Source organism: Sceloporus occidentalis, unplaced genomic scaffold (genome assembly GCF_023333645.1).
Source record: "Sceloporus occidentalis isolate IW3139 unplaced genomic scaffold, rSceOcc1.0.p SCAF_3, whole genome shotgun sequence".
Lineage (NCBI taxonomy): Eukaryota > Metazoa > Chordata > Lepidosauria > Squamata > Phrynosomatidae > Sceloporus > Sceloporus occidentalis.
Window position 1 is genome coordinate 89,547,504 of NW_028316983.1, and position 24,301 is coordinate 89,571,804.

A 24,301-nucleotide genomic window follows, 5' to 3' on the forward strand; every position below is an offset into this window, starting at 1 on the left:
CCTTCTCTGCCAAAGAGTGTTGGTGCTTCACAAAACTACAAATGCTGGAGTTCTGTAAGATGGAGACATGGCAATTAAAAAGGTGTCAAACTGCAGTATAAATGCACCCTCTCATTCATATTCTCTCTGTCTCTCTCTTTTGGCACTAGCTAATGATTCTATAGGGCTTCTCTACTATTGTCTTGGTTTTTGTTACAGTGGTGGGCAACCCAATGTAGACCAGTTTACCAGAAGAAGCCTTAGAGATGGACAGTCAGGGCATCTATCACCTGTCAACTTTAAGGTGGGGAACAAGAAGCACCAAGAAAACAATGAAGACACAACTGTCAATTGTTGTGGTGGGAAGTGTTTGACTGATGAAGAGTGACATGACTGGTCAGTTGTAGTAGTGAATTGTGTAGGCATTGGAAAGTTGAGTGTGAGTGGGCTGTGCTGTGAGAATCTGCAACCATTTCTTAAGGATTAGAAATATTTATTTATTTATTTATTTATTTATTTATTTATTTATTTATTTCCTTCCTTCCTTCTCTTTTCCCAGGACTGGGACTCAATCACCTCAATCCAATGACTAAGAGAAACTACTGGAAGATGCATACCTTGTAATTTAGAGAGTGACTTGTTCTGATGATATCAAAGGGGATTAGGAGAAGAGGGGCTAGTGAAACGTCCCCCTCCCTAGGAAAGGTCTCAAAATGGCTCCAGGATTGATGCCAAAGTGGCTTGTGTTTATAAAACAGTGCAACTCACTGAAGTGAGAATTCTTTGCTTTCATTTACATTTTAACACTCATTTGCCCCTTCTTTTTTCTTACAGTGATACCATTAAACTGAAATCTTTTTTCCAGGTACTTACTTATTTGGTTGTCAGTCTTGAAAGCAATATCCATATGCAAAATGTACAGCATGAACTGGAACCAAGGGCTCATTTCTTTGTTGGGAAGTGGCATGTGAACCGAAAACACAATATCATTGGCTTCTATTTGCCGGATCATAGCTTCATCCAAATCTCTGATTTTTTCACACTGGTTAGGTCCCCACGGCATAAACCATTTGTTCTTGTGGTGGTTTTTCCGCACATCTATGCATTTTATTGCCACATAGGGCACAGCTGTAGTGGGACTTGGAGCTGAAAAAAAATGCACATATACACAGAATAGTTTTAGGATTCATTAACACATGATATAGCGACTCAACAATGAAATAATAAGTGAATTTCCTGCCTTGGAAAACAATTGGCATAAATCATGGGTGGAAATTACGCAGCCCTGCAGATGATGCTGGATGGTAACTCCCAGCATTCCTAACTAGTGGTTATATGAGCTAAGGCTGCTGGGATATGCAATCTGAGAGCTGCAAGGCTGTATGATTTCTGCCCCTGGAATAGATGAATTTTGCAATCACTTCTAACTCTATGACAGTCAAGATCTCATGTAGTTACTTCAACTTAGCATACAGCAGAGTTACTGATATGAAACACCAGAATACTATTATTTTCCCATTTGTTTGTAAGAAAAAAGAAGAAAAGATCAGACCCTATTTTTATTTCCTTGCTCCTTAGATCTATACAGCAAAATAGTTACAAATAGAAATCTTGCATTACTACAAAATGGTTGTTTCCTTTGAATGGAGTCATCAGTATTACTGTCCTCCTCAGTCTACCTTGTGAACAGGAAGCACATAACTGTTAAACTTCCATGACAGGTTCTTAAAGAATTAGACTTTCTGCAAAAGGATTCTCCAGGAATTAAATATATTCAGCCTGGTAGAGCAAAGCAAGGACACTGAAGACTCACTTATCTTCTTGTACAAATATGTACAGACAAAACACAAACAACAGACAGAAGAGTGCCATAAACAAGACCACCTTTCCCCGCATGCATATGCTAGTACCAGTAGCACAGGTAATAATACTTCAACTATCACAAAATCAGTACCCAAAACGTCTTTAGTGATATGATTATCTCAAAAGAAACAATGGAAGGCTCACCTAATGTAACACATGAGACTATCAAATCTAGTACATGGCACTGTTCTGGGCCATGCCCACTCCCTGGCATACTCCTCATCTCTTTATTGGTGTATTGGGCAAGGAATTTTAAGCCTACATTTAGGAAACACAGTGGGTTTCATGGCCAAGCCAGGATACAAAAACATCCCCAAAAAATTAGGTGCAGTTTTGGTAAAACATGCCTAATGTAGTCCCAGTTTTTTAAAAAGATGTTTTACCCTTGTTGAAGTAGAAACCTCAAACAATAAAGCTTCAGTCCATTGGCTTCCTCTTTAGGATTCTCCTGTTGTGGCTAAAATGCAGTATCTTCACATCCAGGAAACATACTCAGGGATGTTGGCCATACAGCAAAATACAGTAACAGCCCAAAATTACATTTGGTATGTTTTACCAATACAGCACTTAAAATTTTCCCAGTGCAAAAGCATGGAAGCTTCTCTTGAGACATCCAATGTTCTCTGCCTAACAAAGGAGGTTGTGACCTCACAAGGGTTAGAGACATTTTGGATCACATAGGAAGTACCTTTTTGTATTGCTGATGGAATTTAAATTTTATCTCCTGGACTCCTGGAATGTTTTGTTCCCAGTGCCACATGGTCAGAAGGAGGGGTCTTCCTGCATAGCTATCCCTCCACACCATCTTAAGTCCAGTCATAAGCAAATTTATGCAGATCTTTAAACAATCAGCCCAGCAACCAAAATCACCACACCTCAGGCTGCTTATATTATAGGAGAAAACATTAGCTTATACACACATTAAAATTCATCATCCCAAAACAAAAATAGCAAAGCAAAATCTTGCCTCTACAGTAACAGCATAACCTCATCTATAAAGCTCCTGCCAATTCTACAATTAAAAAGAAAAACACTCTCAATCACCAACTGCCAAATGCTTTCTATAATAAAAAATACACGTTTTTGAATGTGTTTTTTAAAGAAGAGCTGTAAAACCAGCACAACCTGTATTATAAAATCCTCTCCTCTATCCATGGACTCCTCCAAGCAATCCAGAATTTGGAATTTCACATTCTCCAAATAACACAGAGAACATCTATAGATGGAAGCATCTCTCCTCTTCTGAAAGTCACTCCTCATGAAGACAACAGTAAGGGGGAGGGGAGTGTTAAGATAATTCCCTTTTTTACATATTCTTAATATGATGTTAAGGTGCTAGTTCTTAGAAGAGTACCATCCATTTCATATTTTACCTCCTCTGGTGTTCATACAATAGGTACTTGTGCAGTGATAGATTTGGAGGACATATCTTAGAAAGTTTGCTTCTCAAATTTGCAGAGGCTTCCACATTTAACTGACCAACTTACTTCTACAATATGGAGGTACAGTATTTTAAACCCTAGCACACATAAATGACTTATGTGCAATATCTTGATGGCCATTCAGCCTCTGGAATTCCCTGGCTGACCCTATCTGCTTTGTTCCATCAAAGATCAAAGGCTTCACTGAGGGTGTATCCATGCTGCAGAATTAAAGCAGTTTGACACCAGTTTAAGCATCATGCCTATCCATTCCTACACAGAATCCTGGGATTTGTAGATTGTTAAGGCAGTCTACAAGAGCTCTGAAAGACCAAACGAAACAACAAACCTCAGGACTGTGTAGGACAGAGTTGTGACAATTAAAGTGGTGTCAAACTGCTTTAATTCTGTAGTGTGGATACACCCTAAGACAAGCTCTTGGCATATAAACTCAGCTGCCATTACTTCTGTTTTACTGCTGTCTTCTTCTTTATTTAATTAAAAGTCGTTGTGTTGCCCTTCTGCCCACCAGCACTTCCAAAATGATAAAAGCTTTATTTAAAGCCTTATTTAAAATAGATTAAATGCAATGTTAAAAAGTGAATGTGAAAAACCAGTTTTAAAAGCCATGTGGAATACAGGTACATCTCAGTTAACAAATCCTTTTAAGAAAGAAGCTTCTTTTCACAAAGTCTTCTGGTGCCTGCCCATACCCTCTGTTCTTCATTGTCCTATATCTAAGTTTTTTGTTTATGTTTTTTGCAGTACTGACACTGAGGATGAGGTAAAGAACAAACTTTCTGCTGTTTGTAGTAAACCATGCAATAAAAATTGAGCAGGGAAAGAGCAAGATTCTACTTTGCCAGTTCAACTACAGTAATGTGTGCCTCCTTAAATCAGTCAAGGTAAGCAGCAGCTGCCTTTGGAATCTCATACTAAGCACAACTGAGTGGCAAGCTACCACCAGAATGTTTTTAAAACACAGATCTATCAGTTTGGCCACCAAAATGGAAATTATTAGAAAAAAGGGTGAAAAAAATATCCCAGGGTGCATTTTGGACGGTTTGAATTAGTCTCACGCAAGGCTTATTTGACCTGGTTGTTTTATTTCACATATGCATACTTTTAGTTCTGAATAATAATTTTTAAAATTCTGCTGAAACGTGTGCTTTTTTTGTGGTGAAGGAACATATCCCTATTCTGTTCATATTATTTCTTCTTTTGATTCCAAAAGTTTCTATTAAAGAAGTAATACCCAGAACACATCTGCTTCTTTAACTGAGGTATACCTGTAACACAGTTTTGGCTGCTCATGAGAAGCTCAGCAAGGACAGATGATTTTCTTAGTTGACATTCATGTTTTAATTGTATTTGTTTACTTAGCAAACCGGAAAGCCAATTTTGTTAATTTTGGGGACAAAGGAAGAAGGTACTGGTAATTAATTAAATAAACAACAACCACAAAATCAAACTGCTGTAATGAAAACCATGGCCATCCAAAGAAATTCAAGATATTGCTGAATATGTGCCAGTTACTGAGTAATCAGAACAGGATTAGAGAACACAAGAGGGATTCTCCTACAGTTGGATACACAAAATAGCCACATGGTTCTCAAAAGGTCAGGGGCAATGACTGGCTCCATATATCCTGCCTTTTGTTTTGTCCCAGGGAGCATGTACTTGTATCAGTAACTCTGGTCAATTAGCTGGTCCCATGAGCCTCCTAATCCTGCACATCAAGCAATGACCTGCTCCAATGAACCAAACAAAAGCATGTTCCTGGGCCTCCAGCCCACCAGAGGATCATTTTGCTTGCGGCTTCATCATATAAATTTCTTTTACAGAAGAACATACAATCTAGTGAACAGTCACTGGCAGAAGCCAAATCACTGTTAAGCCTTGCTGAAATAAACGCATCAGCACATGCACATAACATGCACACACAGTCAAGGGTCCTTAATTTTGGTTGGGCTCTGCAGCCTTATTAACTATTGTCCCAGAACCTTCTCCTCACCCTGAGTCTTCTGGTTCTTGCATTGCAGAAGACTGCATGACTTGCCATGATACCAGAGCTCTAGAGGTCAACACACAAGAGCCTCACCACCCATTTGGAGCGGCAAGGAAAAGAAACAATACGGGAACCTGGTGGAGAGCAAGCTTGTGATGTTGTGGTATTTCTTACCTTGATTTTACTTTATTCCTAAATTCATTTTTTAGAATGTATAAATCTTAACCTACAGGCAGTATTATGGGTCACAGGCAAATTCAGCATAATGTTATATTCTGGTTAAAACTTTTATTCCAGGGCATGTATATTTCTCTGAGAATTTTTTTTTTTTTAATGCACTGGTGAGAGTTGAAGAATTGAATTTTCTGCACTTTTCAAAAAGATCCTTTAAGGTAAGATTGGGGAACCCATGGTAATCTAAATAATTCAAGATTCCAACTACCATCAACTCCATCCAGCCCTACTAATGGTCAGGGATGATGGGAGGGGGAGTCAATCGTCATCTGGAGAAACACTGCTTCATCACTTGTTCTATGGACACTGAATTCATCTCAGGCAAAAAAAAAAAAAAATATCCCAATAATTAAAAAGAGAGAGAACAGGAAAACCAAATTTCATTTCCTAACTCCTTCTGCCCTCCTCCCAAATTGAAATAATAGATTTTCAAATTGTAAGCTGTTTATAATACATTTTTTAAACTTAATATCTCTTCTTGTTACGTATTCATCCACTGGAGAATTTCTGTATTCTCCATTTTACCAAAAAAAAAAAAAAAAGTAAAGAAACTTATGTTGGAAATGTTACATTTTGAACTGCAAGTCTCAGAATCCCCAAGCATGTCTGGCAGCTGGCTGAAGAGATTCCAGGAGTTGTAGCCCACAAAGTAATTTCTCCAAGCTATATAAAGAAATGTTTATGTCCTGCATGGCTACCGAGCTGAACATAATAATATCTTATCTGAAGAGCAATGTTTAGCATAACACTGCAATTCCGTTAAGTACCTCGGCTCTCATCCCATGGAGTCCCTCTTTCCCCCACACTTCGTATAGCACTCTTTTCTATTGAATGGGATGGGAGCCAAACCTATAATGCAAGCCAAGTAGTGATGCTTGTCCAGTGCACCAGCCCTGACAAATAATAAAATACATAAATTGTCTCATTTTCACAGTTGTAATTTTGCTTGGGAAGGCACTATAGGCTGCTGGTTTGAAATTATGATCTGAACCCTAAGTTAGGATGAGTTCATAGGTGAGTGGTGAGACAAGGGGAGTTAACATTTTATATGGAGCACCATTTGTTTAACTGAAAGATGTCTGCTTCAAATACAAAAGACCTCATCAAGTTGTATCTCTGGAATGTCTGGCACTTCTTAATACTTGAATCCAAGTCATTCATGCACAGGGGTGGTGGGAAGTCCCCCCCCCCCATGTTGGAGGATTTGTTGGGTAATAAAACTAAAAGCTGCTTGATGCCATTTCAAAGTAAATGTAGGCAAAACAAAAGACCAGGAAGAGTCCAGATATCTTTAGAACACAGTGTCTCATAAAACCTAGACAATACATAGTCAACTGATCCAAATCATATAGGCTGCATTTTTAGTACTACTTGCTGCTAACATTCTTTATGTCTTGAAGTGTTATTTGAATAGCAGCTGAAGTGTTCATACTTAAGTATTTTGTTTACAAGGTTATTGAGCTCTCTCATGAAAAAACAACAACTGCAATTCACTGGAGCAGCATTTGCCTTTAATAATGTTCTTCAAATTCTTTTCTCTCTCTTGAGAAACCAAGGCTGCACCCACACTGCAGAATTAAACCAGATTGACACAACTTCAACTGCCATGGCTCAATGCTATGGGACTCAGGAACTGTAGCTTTGTGAGACATTTAGCCTTCTCTGTCAGAGCTCTGGTGCCACAACAAACTACAAATCCCAGAATTCCATAACATTGAGCCATGCCAGTTACAGTGGTGTCAAACTGCATCATTTCTGCAGTACAGACATAGCCCCAGAGAACACAAACACATGCACATACCACTACTATCTTTTCTCCCATGTAATAATGGTCATTAATGGGAATACACTGGAAAGGCACCATGATGGGAATTACTGTCAAATGCATGGCAGAAGGGTGCTCTGGTTCTAAAACATGCCCAGTTCAGCCCATCTTGGTGTTATGTTTCTCTAGTTTCTGTTCTGTAATAAAGTAGATTCTGATGTGAGATTTATTCACAGGATGCAGCCTCATTCTGCTTGATTTTAAACATTACACTTTCTTGAGAAGGAAACCAGAATTTTGATTACAACAAAGCTTTCTCGGGTCTGGAAGCTATCATTCCACAATTTGTGCTTATTTTTAAGGTGCCTAGTTTTGGCCACGAAATCCACTGGGTGACATTGGGCAAGATGCATGCTCTCAGCCTCAGGGGTAGGCAATGGCAAACCTCCTCTCAACAACTGTTGCCAGGAAAACACCATGATAGGGTCATGCTAAATCAGAAACAACTTGAAGGCATGCAACGACCATTTTGGTGGTCAGTAATATTTTGACAATAACATCAATAAATTCATAATGTGGTACATGAAGAAACATCTCAGAAGGCTTTTAGTTTTGTTCCAACATCTCCAATATATTTCTAGAAGCATATAACTTTTGCTTTTAAAACAGATTAGGATTATTAGACTCTGCAATTTCTCTCTATTCCCATATGTTCACAGATGGCCAGAAAACAGTGACTCTGAAATAAAAACTAAATTCTTCCAATGGGAATGTTCTATAGCAGTGGTTCCCAACCTTCCTAATGCCGCGACCCATTAATAAGTTCCTTATGTTGTGGTGACCCCCAACCATGAAATTATTTTCTTTGCTACTTCATAACTGTAATTAAATAGGTGTTTTCCAGTGGTCTTAGGCGACCCCCATAAAAGGGTCCTTTGACCCCCAAAGGGGTCCCGACCCACAGGTTGGGAACCACTGTTCTATGGCCAGGATATTAAGTAGCATCCATGAATGGAAGAAGCCCTTTTGTTCACAGATGGTACTGGATGTTGAGATCCAGCAGAATGTGATTGGCAGAAGGTGTGCATTGGGTGATCTTTGTTGATTCACAGTCCCCTGTAGTGTCACCTCCACTCCCCTACAAACAGACATAGTTCCATAAGGTCCCTGACAACAGATTTGGGGTGTCACAAAAGGATGCACGGTCAAGGGACCATTTCCCACCTTCTGCTGATGGTAAAAAGCTCAAAATCTCAGCCTGTATTTTCTAGGAAGAACTGTCCCCAGAGTAGCACATGAGACTGGATTATTTTGCCTGAACCCATGAATCCTCATGGTTGCTATTAGTTTTCTGGGTCTCTTCTAAGCATGCTTATTCTGTACTGTATGTTCCCACAAGATTAGTTAACACAGACTTAGAGCCTGAATATTAAGAAGACACTTGCCCCATAGCAATACATTTGGATATGGCAGACAGCTCTGCCACAACATTTGAATTTAAGAGCTCTCTAGCACTTTATCCCCCTCAACCAAACCCTGCTGCAATGATTCACAGCCCCCAGGACACAGATTGTGAAGAAGCTGGCTTTCTTTAAGAAAGCTGCGACAAGAACAGCTGTTTCTTAATGCTTTTCCAAATCAATGTTCATAGGGGGTTTGCTGGGAATGAAATGCTTGCCATTTTCCACTTGGTTCCAAAAGCAGATCTGTTCAGCAGTCACCGGCAACTCAGATCTTCCTATACCTCAAGGCTGAAGTTTGGTGTGGTTGTGTCTGTAGGGAAAAGGGACTTTTTTATTCCTGGGAGTGGATGGGTGTGACTTCTTGAGACAGAAGATTGCAAATTCCCAGAGTTGGCCTTACCATCAAGCAGAATGAAGCAATCTGGTTGGGATATCAAAATCTGTGGTGTCACAAAAAGGTAGCCAAATTGTTCACTGATTTGTTAAAAAAACTGAGATGGGGACAGAGATGGGTACTTGAGGAATGGATGCATACATTTATGCATATAAATGTATATATGCGGGGCCATAAGTGTATGCATAAATCTATGCATACAACCTCCAGGGCCAAAATAGTTCATTTTGCTTTGGGTACCATGCTTATTAACATAACTGAAGAAAGCAAACTGTTTTGTTATTATCCCTCAGGCAGCAAATGTCTTTAGCCACTCCTCAAGCAAATTCTTCTAACTAGCTCCCTCCAGCTTTTCCAGGAGTTCATGACTAAAGTCAGGTTCACAAGGCAGCTCCATACAGCTCTCTCCTCAGGTGAAAATAACTTTGGGAAATCATCATGCATCATGTTTGGAGAACTGGTGTTTATTTGATTAGTGGCACACAAAGTACAATTGTCTATTTTAAAGCTAGATACAGACTCCCAGGTTTTTTGTTTTAGAAGGCACCTGCAACTTAATGTCTGCTCCTCATTTTCCACAGTGCCATCTGTATTTCGGATTATTTCTTGACCCCTGTTTCACACCCCAATGGGTCCTTTAGAAAAATCTCAATTGCATGGTGTCTACACTGATTAAAACCTGAAGCCTATGACCTCATGTGATGTTAACGACTCCCATGCTCCAAGAGCCCTCTGCTTTTCTGTTCAATTACTCCCTTCTGTGCAGAGCTATCGCTACTAAATGAGTGCATACAATGGACTTCTGCTTCATTACACTAACCAACAGCAGGATAGGAATAAACAAGCTAATTTATCATCCTAACCTCTTCTCCTCACATGCCTAGATCTCAAGAATTTCTCTCATTTTTGGAAAGAATTTAATTATCTGCTGACACCAAACTCTTAAAATTCTTAGCACTTTAACCATTGTGCTACAAGCTATTGGGACTTAACCTTCTGGTAACTATTACACCCCAAAGTAGCTTACACAAGAGTAATCCAATTTTTCTTAGAACTACACCACTGGCTATGTTTTAGGTTCTTGTTAGGTGTTTTGCATTGGTTTTTTGTTTTTGTTTTTTGAAGTAACATTTTATCAGTGTGGATGCTTATCTGAACTGCTATAAAAATAGCCTGTGTGCGTATGTGCCTTCATGTTGCCTGACAACTTGTGGTGACCCTATGAATTTCATAGGGTTTTCTAAGGCAAAGAATATTCAGAAGTGATTTTGCCAGTTCCTCCCACTGAAATATATATTACAGCACCTGGTATTTGTTGCTGATTTCTCATCCAAATACTAACCAGGGCTGACCTTGCTTTAACTTCCAAGATCAGGTGCCTTTGGGGTATTTAGGCCTTAAAAGCTCAATGCTTAAAAGGTATCCTACAGCTAAGCCAACAGCAGAATTTATCCACCACCACCACCCTAATTGGAAGATCAAGAAAAATAATCATGAAATCCTTTCAGAAGGACTGAAACCAACATTGTAGCATCAAGTCGCCTACATGGTTTATGAAAACCAAAGCGCTATCTGTTTTATTCCATGCAGAGACAAAACTGCAGAAAGTAGGGAAACATCAATCAAGCTGAAATCTGATTACATTTTATTCTTTTTGGCCTTTTCATTTCCCTTTTCTTTACTCACTGCCAGCCTTCCCTTGAATGAAGTAGGCTAGAAATAGAAACAAACGAACATTGGCGGGTAAGAAATAGGAAAATTGATACAAGAAATGAACAAAGGATACAAGAAATGAACAAAGAACAAACAGAGGATATGTTACAATATATGAGCCTCAAGATTCAATGTCAGAGTGTACTTATGAAGAAATCTAAATGGGAATGTAGTATATACAGTTCAACCACAAAACCATGACCAGATGTCAGTGCTCTATTCAGTTTTGGTCTGAATTAGGCAAAAAGGGGACACAAAAGCACAGAGATTACAAAAAGCTTCAGGGAACAGTGACTGCTTCGACTCAACAACCAACCCGCCCACATTTTTCCTCACATTTTAACATGTTTCTTAGACAGGTTATGTGACTTGACAAAGGACATCGGGCAAGGTCAGTGACAAAGCAGACAACAGAATTCATATCTCTATCTTAGTGCTTCCTTTACTTAAATAATAGCAATAGCAGATGTTGTTGGACGGCAACTTCAGCATAACCAGTGTGGAGGGATGATGAGAATGAATGACAACCCAACATCTTGAAGGGGCACATCATCTTTTGCTTTCACTTTTACTAGTGATAGTTTAAGATTTTTGTTGGATATTTATTTGGAAATATGGCACAAAGTAAAGTGCCATACAGTATTTTGTCATTAATTTTTAAATGTCCGGTTTCCTAGTGTACAATTAAAAAGCATTATCCAGTAGCTGTCACCACAGTGTCAATGACAGAACCAGAATTTGTTGGCATTTCACTAAAAACAACACCTGGATACTTTGTTTTTCAATTTTAACTTAAAGGAACTTGATCCCCCACATCTTACACCCATACCACTGTAGCTAAGTCCATTCTCATTTTATAGTAAAGTTCAGAAAACACAACTTTTTTAGTCTACTGTTTGAGTCTACTGTCCTTTACTTGCAGTATGCCAGCTTGGACCAGGAGGCAAGGCAATTAATATACTGTAGCTGCACAACATGAAAAGCCAAGGAAACCTGGCCTGCCCAATGCAAGCAGTGGACTGGTGCATGTTGTTCAATCCCTTATACTTGCACAGGGAATGACTAAACATATCATGGATTTTGCTTGTGAGTGCTTTACCTTCTTTGGTTTGTTTCTCTTTCAACAAATCAGAGAGAGAGAAAACCATGAAACAAACCTTGAATTTCCTCCCCAACTTACCTTGTTTTTGAATGACACCATAAACAAACCACAAAGTCATTCCCTCTTTAAGCAGCAGCAATTATTTAGCCAATCCCACTACAAAAACCAGCGCTTTGTTCTCTAACTTGTTGTGTTCTACAACCACAGTCTTTTACTCAGAGTTATGATAATGACAGATATGATCCTGAGACCTTCCCAAGGTACTACTGCTAACCTTGATGAATCCTGCAAAGTTCCTCATATTTAATCAGGCCTACTACAGGATATTTACTGGAATAATCAACAATAATTCCAGATAAAAAATAAATTTGGCCCTCCACATTTCCTGGGCTTTGGGGCTCAGGACCCCTGTGAAACTGGAAAAATGGCTAATAAGAAACACAATATTTTTTTAACCTGAGAGAATATATCTCTAGGAATCTCTAGGTCCTCCACTGCAAGTCCTATGATCCACATCTGCAAGAAGTTGACCATAAAATTGTACTGGAGGACCTACAAATATTTAGAGAAGTATTTTCTCTAGGAATCTCTAGGTCTTCCAGTGTGACTCTATGGTTAACTTCCAGCACAGTCACACCAGAGGACCTAGAGGTTCCTCAAGAGCACAAATTAATCAAATCCTCAAAGCTGCAAATGTGGAGGCTGACTATAGGTCTGACATTCAAATATTGCACTGTGACTTTGCAAACCAGGGATGGGCAACTTTGCTAAACCATGGACACATTTTCTTCTGGGGCTCTCCTCAGGGTACATCTATATACATTGGTGCATCCCCACTCTACCCTCAACTGGACACAAATCCATAACCAGTTTTGGTGAAAAGTCCCTCCTTCCCCCTCATAAACATGGCCTTGTGTTTTCTTTGGGAGGCACACTTTTTGTTCTTCTAAAAGAAGATACAATGCTTCTGGAATCTTTTAGAGTAAAAAGTCTTTTTTGAAATATGGGAAGTAGTCTGGGGTCCATAAAGATGGCTGGGAGCTACATCTTGTCATTTCCATCATAAACCCATCCAGTTCCCCAAACAGGCAAAGTTTCTTAAGTGCAACAAAACATGCTTGAGGCTTGTAGTACCTTGTGTCAATTTTAACTCTTAATAACAAGACACCTCCTGCTAGTGTGCCCAAGCTATTTTATTCCCTCACACTTTGGCTTCTATAACAGTGATGATGACCCAGTGTTATTTACAACTTGAAGAAAACACAGTTCTGAAACAAGCTATCCTCCCTCTCAATTTTACAGTGTCTGATGATAAACTAACCAGTGAGTTCATTGTAAAACCAGTATATTTAGACATTTCCTGCCTTTTCAGGCATATTCTATGTGCATCTACCACATAATGCCTGAAGGAATGCTAAAGCATTTCTGGTATGCACCCAAAGTCTTTTCATCTCAAGGAAAGCATTTCTGGCTTACCAAAGAGTTAGAAATTAGTTTCAGGTGAGATAAGAGGAGAAGCCATTTGTCTCCCAAATGCTCAAATCAGACAAAATCTTTAATTTTAAAATGAGATGATAAATTAGGACACTTATTTTCTTTTATTATTTTAAATTGTTACTGCCCTTTCTGTACCATTTCTGAGTCTCATTTCTCCTCCTCAATCACCTTCCAGGACAGAAGTCAGGATATGAAAAGAGCAAGCTGTGAAAAGCCTTGTGATTAAACAGGGCTTTTAATCTGGATCTGCCATAATCCATATGAACCATGTATTTTCATGACAGAATTTAGAAGAAAACAACGGGCATTATTAACTTTTTGCTTTCAAGGCGAAGAGCAGTTTTTAACGTCTTTATTAATATCAAGAAAGTAAGTTTTAATTTAAAAAATTTATCAGCTGGAAAAAGTTAAACCTTTTACTCTAAACTAGATGCCACTATGCAGCATGGTGATTTGAGCGCTCCTCTGAACAAATTTTGCTAAGAAAACCCCAAGATAGGGTCACCTTAGAAAGTTGGGAATGACTTTAAGACATACAACACACACACTTGCTCCTGGACTTTCAATGAAGTGAGTTCCCTCCTGGAAAAAAAATAAGTTTCAGACATAAGCATTATGTATTCAAAAGTCCCATGGATTTTTAATGTGGGGCATCATGGAGTTGCAGGACTTCATTAAGCTTCCAGGTGGGAGATTTTTATGGAAAAGAGATTCCCCTGAGTATGCTGATCCCTCCTGAATTACTTCTCTTTTGGCTACAATCTTGTCAGCAATGCCCATAAGAGTATGCCATTAAAATAATTATTATACTTCTTGCAGTTTCCAGAAGAGTTTCCATTTTAGTTACAACAGAAAGAAGTGTCTTGTGGCACCATAAAGATTAAGCTTTTGTGCCCACTGTTTATTCATATTGTCACCTTAAACCTCAGGCCCTTCAAAGTGAGGATTGGTGCCCAGCATACACCAGTCCTAGTTCACACGCTGAGAGAGAGAGATTCTTTATGGAACTTTATTAAATCTTGCAAGAATGAGTACATGCAGCTTAGTAGCAAATAACATGTTTTCCCATAACTGGTGAGAACAGCATTCTTATACAATTTACAATTATCTCTATGATATCAGTGCAAGTTGTGATTGGAAGACAGCATTTTACATACAAACATAGGTGGGTTATAGACCGCCATTTTGGACGTCCTCAGGACATCCCATTTTAAAAAAGGGGCGTCTCTTCTAGATGCCCCTGTCCCTATCACGGACTCAGTCTGTGACAAATGGCAGCGGCTGTTCCACATGGCCGCCGCCATGTTTACGTCTTGGACGCATAGCGTCCAGACGGGTCACGGTGGTTATGACGTCGCGGGTGCGCCATGGGCGCCTCGCAACATCATAACGGCGCCGCAGGAAGAAGCTCCATTTTGGAGCTTCTTTTTTGCTCTGCGAGGGAGTTGCACGGTTTGGCTGCTACGACTCCCTTGCGGAGCAAAGAGCAGCAGCGGTTTGTAACGCCTCATAGTCTAAACTTGTGGACCCTGCATGGGCACCTCCTCTGAATGAATCCTGCCCAAAAAACACCATGATATGCCTTAGGGTCACCATAGGTCAGAAACAACTGGAAGGCATAGAGAAACAACAGTGCTGCTACAAGGTAAAAAAACCCAAAAGGTAGTATTATTTTAGTGGGATCTAAACTATTGACACTTCTTGTGTGGGGAAGACTCATCCTGCAGTAGAAGGAAGAGCCCCTCCACTGATCACAAGGAATTCTAAAGTGTTCCACCCTTATTTGAAGTATCATGTCACAGATTTGGGCCAAATAAAAAAAAAATCCCTGATGTATTTGCCAATTCACTTGCACGGAGAGATCTACACAAGAAAAACTAAAGTAAGCATAACCTTCCTTTTCTGTTTTTGTTGTTGTCGTTGTTTAATCTCAAGAACCTATGCCAGCATTTACCAACCTGGAAATAAAAGATGTTCTTCGGATGTTTTGGAATTCAGTTGCTATCACCCCTTTTCACTGGAAATACTAACGGAGCCTGATGGAAACTCCAATCTGAAACATCTGGAAGATTCATGGCTGGAAAAGGCTGATCTATGCCATGACTGCAAGCTCAATTACAGAAAGCCACCTACAGTATTTGTTGTTGCTGTGTACCTTAATAATTTCCAGCTTATGGCAAATCTAAGGTGAACCTGTCACAGACTTTTCCTAGCAGAATTTGTTCAGAGAGAACTTGCCCTTGCCTTCCTCTGAAGGAGTGTGTGATTTGCCCAAGTGGATTTCCAAGCTGAGAGAGGATTTGAACTCTGTTCTCCAGAGTTGTAGTTCAATGTTGAAAGCTCTACACCATGCTGTCTATGTATGTACCTATTTACCACAGTAGTCCAGATACATACATGACATACTATGTGACAGAAAAAGAGAAGAAAAATGTATCTCTGATACTGGTAAGCAATCTGAAAGAATTTCATCAATGAACTACAGTGTGTGAAGCGCTGACTGTGGTAAATCAGTAAATATCACTTTGTTAAGTTCTTGGGCCTGTCAATTTTTATTTTAGCTGCTGTGATATAGCTGTAGATGTAGAATGGACAAATTCTTCCTTAGCTCTGTTTCCACTTGTTAATTCAACAAGTTTCTTGCTGCATTAGCTCTGAAGATAAGTTAATTTCCCATCAGCAACTGTCTATAGATTATAAAAAGTGAACCTAGAAACTAATGAACAGAGAAAATACCTGTACTGGGGTAGACTCATGGTGAAGACACATTAAGAATTCAACACATCATCATTTTAAAAATCCCACAGTTTTGTTCAGAAGTCACAATCTGATTTCAAACCATGCTTTGTTGGGTTAGGATTGTGCTACATATCCACATACTTTTCTACCCTTTAACCCATTATTTAATACTAGTTTATTAAAGCACAGGTTGCTGTGATAGCTAATCCAATGGATTACAGTTTAATCTCTCCTTGGGGGCAAGCATCAGAAACCAGTTAACTATGATTTAATACATCAGGAAATCTTGAACCAGAGTTATATAGTGCATTCTCAGTCCAACAAACCAAAACCTCTTGGACTAGGAACCTGAGAAATAAACCACATAAACATGGATTGGACTCAAACACCTAGCTATACATACTAATACTGACACAAACGGCAGAGATCAATGAAGGCCTAAAGTCAGTGGACTCCCAGTTGTAAGTAGACAACTGGAAGCATTTTCTTGAGAACATTTCATTCCAAACTGCTGTTTTCCTTTGTCTGAAATGTCTTCCCAACAAAGCAGTAAGTCCCAGTAACTCAAGCATTAATTGGCAAGAGATATCTAGGAATCTACTATTTACAACAGGATAGCTGGAAAGATGACCAAATTTCAACTAGTAGTATGAATTAATAGTAGCCATGCTGAGGGTTACAAGAAACAGCCTTTTCAATAGCTGAAGTGCTGTTGCAGAGCTGTTTATCAGGAAGGTTTGCCAAGACTGCTAATTGTTCCTATTTAGAAATCCAGTCAAAACTATATTTTATTCTCTCAAACTCTGGGGGCTGGACAGACAAGTACATTTATCATCTGCCAATTCTGGTAAATTAATTGTGGGCTATATTGTTTTTCTTACTGGTGTTGTTAGTTTTAATTGCCTTTAAATTCACCTAAATATATTAAAGCTGCTTTGGAAACAAGTTAATTTCAAAAGCAACAAAACTAGAACTTTAGAATATTATTGAAATCAGTAAGTTAACTGTTCACTGGCCTCATTTAAAGAGAAATTGTAATTCAACAAAGTAAATCCTCTCCCTAAAGAGATTTAGCTCAGCGTTACATTACATGCTCCCTGCATGCAAAACATGCCAGATTCAATCCTTATTGTCTTCATGTAGGGTTAAGAAAAGAATCCTGCTTGAAATGCTGCCAGTCAGTGTTGATAATAATAGGCTGTCTCTGTATAAGGCAACTTCCTATGTTCCTCATATTCCCTGCGTAATTCCATCCACCACTGAGAAGATGGCTGTTTCTTTTACAAGCTCCAAGCCTGTGCATTACTTTCTTGTACTTGGAACGTATGGCTACTATATTATTTTGTTGACCATTATTACATTCTAGTGAAAGAATCAGGCTTGTGTAACTGCAAATTAAAAAAATGTACTGATACAGAAGTCACTATTGAAAATCTTTGCAGAAATATCCAACAGCAACCATCTGCATTATTTACACAGGAGTGAAGTATTGTATATATATCAACAGAAGTGGGCATGATGAGGAATCTCACCCACGCACCTTATTTCCAAACTATAAATTCTGTTGTCTAGCCAAAAGCACAGTGTGGCTCACCATATAACAGCCAATGGAATGTTATCTGAAAACATCAGTATTCAAAGTAATCAAAAACTTGAACATACATTTCTGAAGAATGTATGCACAGCTAAGACATATTATTAAATCAGGAAGACTAGATTAGATTACGGCAGAAAACAGTGAAGTCATATTACCACTATGCTTCCATTTGCTCTAAAAGAGAAGCAGGGAACCTTCAGTTCTCCAGATGTTTTGAACTTCATATCTAGAAGTTCCAGTGAGCATGGCCAATGGTTTGGGACTATGAAGGCTACAGTCCAAATGTATAGAAGGTCACCAGTTCTCACATTGTGCTATAAACGATCCATGAAGGCACTTAACTTGAAACTATAGCAATCTACTAGTATGCTAAACTACTACTACATTATAGTAGTTCAAACTACTAGCAAATCTATTTAATCTATTTTCAGAAAGAATTTTGTTTCAAGTAAAGAAGCCAACCACATTCAAACCTTGTGAGATAAACATGCTAGTTTCAGCCTTGAAATAAAAACATATGCAAAGTTTGTTGTAACATGTCTCAGATTTGCCCATAACAGCCTATTAGTGGTGTCTGGCAGACTCATGCTTGTCTAGTCTTGGGGAAGGTATTTGCAGTATGAAAAGCACCTTCATGCTCAGAAACATTGTGGGGTGTGTATAAGGTTCTTTCCAGGCTTATAGGTTACTAAGGATGGCAATCGATAGTGTTTCTGTGAATTGGAACAGTTTGAGAAACCTTAACTTTCCTGACAGTTCCACTGTTCACAGTATAGAAGGAACTTCTTGGGATTCATTTGTTGTTGTTGAATACATTGAAGGATCTGCTTTTTTGAAAATTTTCTCACCCCCTTTCCATGTAGACATCCTCAACAGGAGTGCTACTCAAAGTGGTGTATCCTGGACTGATGCCAGTCTTTGACCCATTGCCAGCTGGTCCCCAGCAAATTTCCAGGGAAAAAAACCAATTGTACCCAATGGGCACAAACATGGCGCCTGTCCCTGGCACACTGGGGGAAAAATAACCACCAGTCTCTTACATTAGGTAACATGAAAAGCCCCTCTCTGCAGCAGGGGTCAGATTCCCCCTATAATTCTCAGTAGCCCTAGGCACCATAGATGATGGTGAGGAACGTCAAAGAGTTGCAGCCCAGCCACATCTGGAGGGCCACACAACTCTCACATCTGCTCTACAAAACTTTTGACACTCATGAAGGATTTATCTACAAAGGTTTTTCTGCTCTCTGTGCGAATCCTCTGAATGGACACAGTATGTGAACGCAGCTGGCAGTTTAAGTGCTGCTTCTTAATAAATAAAACAAAGGACAGATCTATCCATTTGTGGAGCAAAGGAAGAACTAGCTCAGTGGACATATAATTTACTTGTATGGTGTCAGCAAGGATGATGATCACTAAGAGACCATCCCTGCTGCTGGAATATTCTGGGTTGATCCCACTTTAACTACCCTGGCTCAATGCTAAGGGTTTCTGAGATTTTGTAGCTTGTCGAGGCAGCAGAGTGCGGATGCAGCCTATGATGCAGAACAACAGGTACAAGTTTGGGGGCAACAGATGGGTGGTCGAACTTGTGGAAGCTTGAAACAAGGAGGAAAAAAACCCAGGCTAACAAAGGAGAAAAGATCCAGGTAGGGAACCCAGCAGGAAAAGGGGAAATATTATTTTTAGTTCTGTCTGAACACAAAACAGAAAGTAGTGTAGTTTGGGGGCACTGATGGAGTAACTGGGCCTTCACAAAGTTACTTTTTTTGTTCTGTGGAGGAACGTGAGAGCTCCGGCTCAGAAAAAAAGAAAAGACACGTTCTTACTTCTGGCAGTAACCTACAAATCCCACCCATTTGAGAAAAAGAACTGAAAGATCTCTCCAAGTGGGACAATATTAGGGGGGAGGAAACTTATTTTGCAGTAGTAGTGCCTGTCCAGGGAGCCTGTATGGATAGCATGGTGGTTTGACTGTTGGACTAGGACCAGGGTTCGAATCCTGCCTCAGCCATGGAAACCCACTGGCTGCCCTTGGGCAAGTCACACTCTTTCAGCCTCAAAGACAAAACCTCCCCTGAACTAATCTCCCCCCCCAAAAAAAAATAAAAAAAATAAACACACCCCATGATAAGGTTTGCTTTAGGGTCAGAAAAGACTTGAAGGTACAGAACCACCAAGTCCCTGCTTGCAGCACCTTCAGAGAAAAAACGAACCCAAGAGGCCAAGCTCTTCCTTCTCCCTGCCCAAAGGGGAAAGAGATCATCCCTAGGTTATCCTTCCCAGCCTTGGAGTTTCCCTTCTCTCTCCTTCCCAGCCTGAAATGAAATGCAACCGAGAGAGAGAGAGAGAGAGAGAGAGGCAGGCAGCCTTAGAGCCAAAGCAGCCAGACCCCATCCAGGGCGACACAAAGCGCAGCCACATTCCTTTCCTGGGCTGGAGCAATGCCTAGCATCATTATTAATAATAATATTAATATTACTATGGGGGGGGGAGGAGGGAACCGAGTGGGTCTCTTCTTGCAACTGGAGAGAAAGGAGGAAAGAAAGAGGGAGTGGGAAAGCGGGAGGCAAACGAGTGGGGGAGAAAGGAAGCTCAACTTTTCAACCCTTTCCTTGCAGGAGCCAAGTCGCCATGCTGAGAGAGGGATCGCCTCCCTCCCTCCCTCCCTCTCAGCCCCCAAATCATCACAAAAAGCAACATCTCACAAACTTTCCTACCAACTCCCCCCCCCCCCCAGTTCTTCTGCCTTGCAGCCACTCAAAGAGGGGGGCAGGATAAGGAATCTGTTCAGGTTTCCTTTGCTACAATGGGATCCAAGGCAGGGCTGCAGGGGGAAGAGGGAGGCCAAACCCAGCAAGGCTGGAGCGGGGGGGGGGGGGGAGGCCAAGAAAAGTTTGCTCCGTGGAGCCCAGCTGCTCACCGATCAGCCCTCCCACCAGGAAGGCGAGGACCTGGAAGACCAGCAAGATCGCGCCCACGATGCAGAGCTTTCGGGTGCTCATGTTCTCGATGATGGCCCCAGCCATTTTGGCAGCAAGGATCCCGACCGAGAGGAGGAAGAAGAAGGTGGCAAAAGTTGAAAGAGGAGGAGGAGGAGGAGGTGGGAAGCTCAGCCGAGATTGCCTTGGCTCCTGGCAGCGCCGAGATTGTGGCCGCCGCTGGGCTGCATGTGGCCGCTTTAAAGGCGCAGGGAAGCGGATCACATGAGAGCCCTCCCTCCCTCCCTTCCTCCTCTCCTCCCTTCCCTTCCCTTCCCTTCCTCTCCTCCCCCAGCCATTCCCCAGCCCTGGGGCTCAGGCCCAAGGAGGGAAGGGGTGGGGGCCCCTGGGGGGGAAAGGGGTGTAGGGAGGCTGCGTCCCCACTGCAGAGATAATCCGGGTTGAAGGCGCTTGGACTGATCTATTTCCATGCCAGATGCAGAAACCATCTCTGGACCAATATGAAACTGTTCTTTTTCTCTTGATCCCCCAGAGATCTCTTTCCATTTCTCCCCATAGGGACACATGGGCCACTTTTAGAATTCAGAGCAGGGATAAGAAAAAGTAAACGCACTGCAGAAACCATCCACTTTGAGACCGCTTTAACTGCCCTGGGACTCCCAGCACTCATTCCCACTTACAAAAAAAGTGCTTTGCGGTCCAAATCATTGGATTGATTCAACAGCAGAGTGTGGTTCACACTACATTTACCCCGCTCACACTTTTTTTTTGCCTGTAAAATAACCCACTTGTGGTTCACATTCACGAATGAATCGGTTCAAAATGGACCTACTTCAGCCGGCCAAAGGGCAGATTTAAACCGATTCCAATTTGCATCTGGTTCACACTTGCGCAGAATTGATTTATCCAAAAACACACGAAAAACATCAGGACCAAAAAGATGCCAGGATTCCCTAGCATTGAGCCAAGGGTACTTAGAGTGATCTGGATTATTTCTGTATAGTGTCTTTTGGACCTATGAGGTTTTCTTCTTTTTCTTGATCCACCACAGATATACTGTGTTTCTTGAATGTGCACATTCCTCCCTATGGATACATATGTCAATTGTAGGATGAATAGCAGGGAAAGGAAAAGGAAACTAAGGTCCTAAACACACTGCAGATATCATCCAGTTTGAGACTGCTTTAACTGCCCTGGCTCAGTGCTGGGGAGTCCCGGGATTTGGAGTTTGTTGTGGCCACCAGAGCTCTCTGACAGAGAAGGCTAAATGCCTCACAAAACTACAGCTCCCTAGCACTGAGCCAAAGGCAGTTAAAGCAGTCTCAGACTGGGTTTTTCCTGCAGTGTGTTTTGGACCTCTAAATCCACCCAAAGAGAGACTGTATCTAGTGAAATTTGCCTTCTGTGGCCATTCTTAGTTGTGGAAGCAAAGAGGGAAGTCCAGATGGTATGAGGCATTTTTATTTTCCTTTTTAGTTAAGTGGGATAGTTTTTAAACAGAAGCTGTAGGTCTCCTCAGTGTCAACTTCAAGGGAGGAGAAGGTGCAGAAAACTGAAGTTCAAAAACCATCTGTGCTTAAGAGAGACAAAATTTGCAAAATATGTTATGTAGGGTTTTTGGGGGGGGGAATGGGGAAATGTTTTTGAAGCAAAAACATACAGTGTTACTCTGGAGAAGTCAATTTTAATCAGGAACTGTGAACAATACCGCCAGACTTTAAGCAATAAGCCAATGAAGAGGTCCTCCTCACCCCAAAAGAAGACACGGCTCCATAAAATAGAGGACATTCAGGAAAAAAGGGAGGACATAGCCAAAGAAAAGATACAAGAGACTCCTATAAATATAAATTCATGCATCTCACTCAGGCTCCAAATGGAAGACATTTGGGAATTCCTCCTGGACAGAAGTTTGAAATGGAGGAGATGCCCTAGAAAACGAGGAGGTCTGGTCCCTCTGGCTTTAATCCATCTTTCACGTAGTCATGTTTTGAAAGAGGGCTGTGCCCTGGACATCCTTCCTCCTGAAGTGACTACTTTCCTCCACTGCCATCCAAATGGAAACTTCACAGCTGAACAAGGAAGAATGTCTTTGTAAAACCTATTTGGCTATTTAAGCCTGAAATGTCTGAGATAGATCTATCAGTATTCCCGATTAATGATTTTTTTTAGGCCATTTGGTCTGGAGACAAGTGTGAGTGTTGTTTTTGCACTTGCCACTTTCCCAGCAAGCTCTTTCAAACAGGGTGGTTTGAGCAGCCTTATTCAAATCAAAGTTGTTGTTGTTAATGCTCTTGAGTCAACTTCTGTGAATGGGACATCTCCAAGACCACCTGTCCAACTTTCCAACTTAGTTACCCTCCCCAGATATAGAGATATTTGTCCCCTCATCTGTCTATCCTTCCCTGCCTATCTTTCTGCCTATTTTTTTGTTTAATGACTTTAATGTCTTTAATGTTTTTAATGTTTTTATACTATTACTGTTTAATTCTGTTTTAGTACTGGGAATGGGGGGGTAGATCTAGGGTTTGATTTTTTTTAAACTCTATTGTAACTTGATGTATTTTATTGTTGTAACCCGCCTGGATTCTTCATGATTGGGCAGGCTAGAAATATATTATTATTATTATTATTATTATTATTATTATTATTATTATTAGACCATCTGTCCTCCATGGCTCTGTTCAGATCCTATAAATTCAGGCCTGTGACCTCCCTGATTGAGTCTATCCATCCGTCGTGTGGTCTTCCTGTCTTTCTCTCTGTATCTTCTGTGGAATACACTCCTTTGGAGAATGGTGGAGTCTCCTTCTTTCAGTTTTTTTAAAACAGAAGCTGGCTAGCCATCTCTCTGGGGTGCTTTGATTGTGTGCTCCTTATCTAGCAGAAGGGGCTGAATTTGATTGCCTTTGAAGTCTCTTCCAACTCTATGACATTATTGTCTTTTCTAATGAGTTGTGTCTTCTCATGATGTGGCCAAAGTATGACAGCCTCAGCTTGGCCATCTTGGCTCCCAGGGAGAGTTCAGAACTGATCTGCTCAAGGACCCATCTGTTTGTCTTCTTGGCTGCCTATGGCATCCTAAGCACTCTTCTCCACCATCACCTCTCAAAGGAGTTTATCTTCTTCCTATTGCCTTTCTTCACTGTCCAGCTCTCACATCCGTACATGGTGATGGAGAATAAGATGGCGCGGACGATCCTCACTTTAGCATGGTACCTTTACCCTTTCACATCTTGTCCCGTTCTTTCACAGCTGCCCTTCCCACTCCAAAAAAGGAAGAGAAAGGGAGCTATAGCTAATGGACAACTGGGAAGAGCAAAAGGTCCCTCTCCACCAGAAGATGTCATCAACTGGGTTTATAAATGGGTTAAACTTTGAAAACTAGACTAGGGCCTGTTACAGACTGCCAAAATAAAGCTGCTTCGGGTCTCTTTGGAGGTATGCTATTTAAATGATGCAAGGGTCCTAAGAGTCCGGAGGTTGTGCCAAAGCCACACTCCATTCCTAAGCACTGGAGTGCAGCTTTGGTGCAGCTTCCGGATTCTTAGGATGCATGCATCATTTAAACAGCATACCTCCAAAGAGAC

General features: G+C 40.7%; 1 protein-coding gene across 1 annotated transcript in view; it reads right to left on the reverse strand.

The window, feature by feature from the left end:
* Positions 1–20,861, reverse strand: part of WLS (Wnt ligand secretion mediator) — a 45,374-nt gene extending 24,513 nt beyond the window's left edge. Inside the window, exons 1-2 of the mRNA XM_089515414.1 lie at positions 20,696–20,861; positions 853–1,125 (exon numbers count right to left, since the gene is read on the reverse strand). Of these exons, the coding sequence (XP_089371540.1) occupies positions 853–1,125; positions 20,696–20,801 (379 nt within the window). The 5' untranslated portion in view covers positions 20,802–20,861. The remainder of the gene's footprint in view (positions 1–852; positions 1,126–20,695) is intronic.
* Between the last annotated feature and the right edge of the window lie 3,440 nt (positions 20,862–24,301).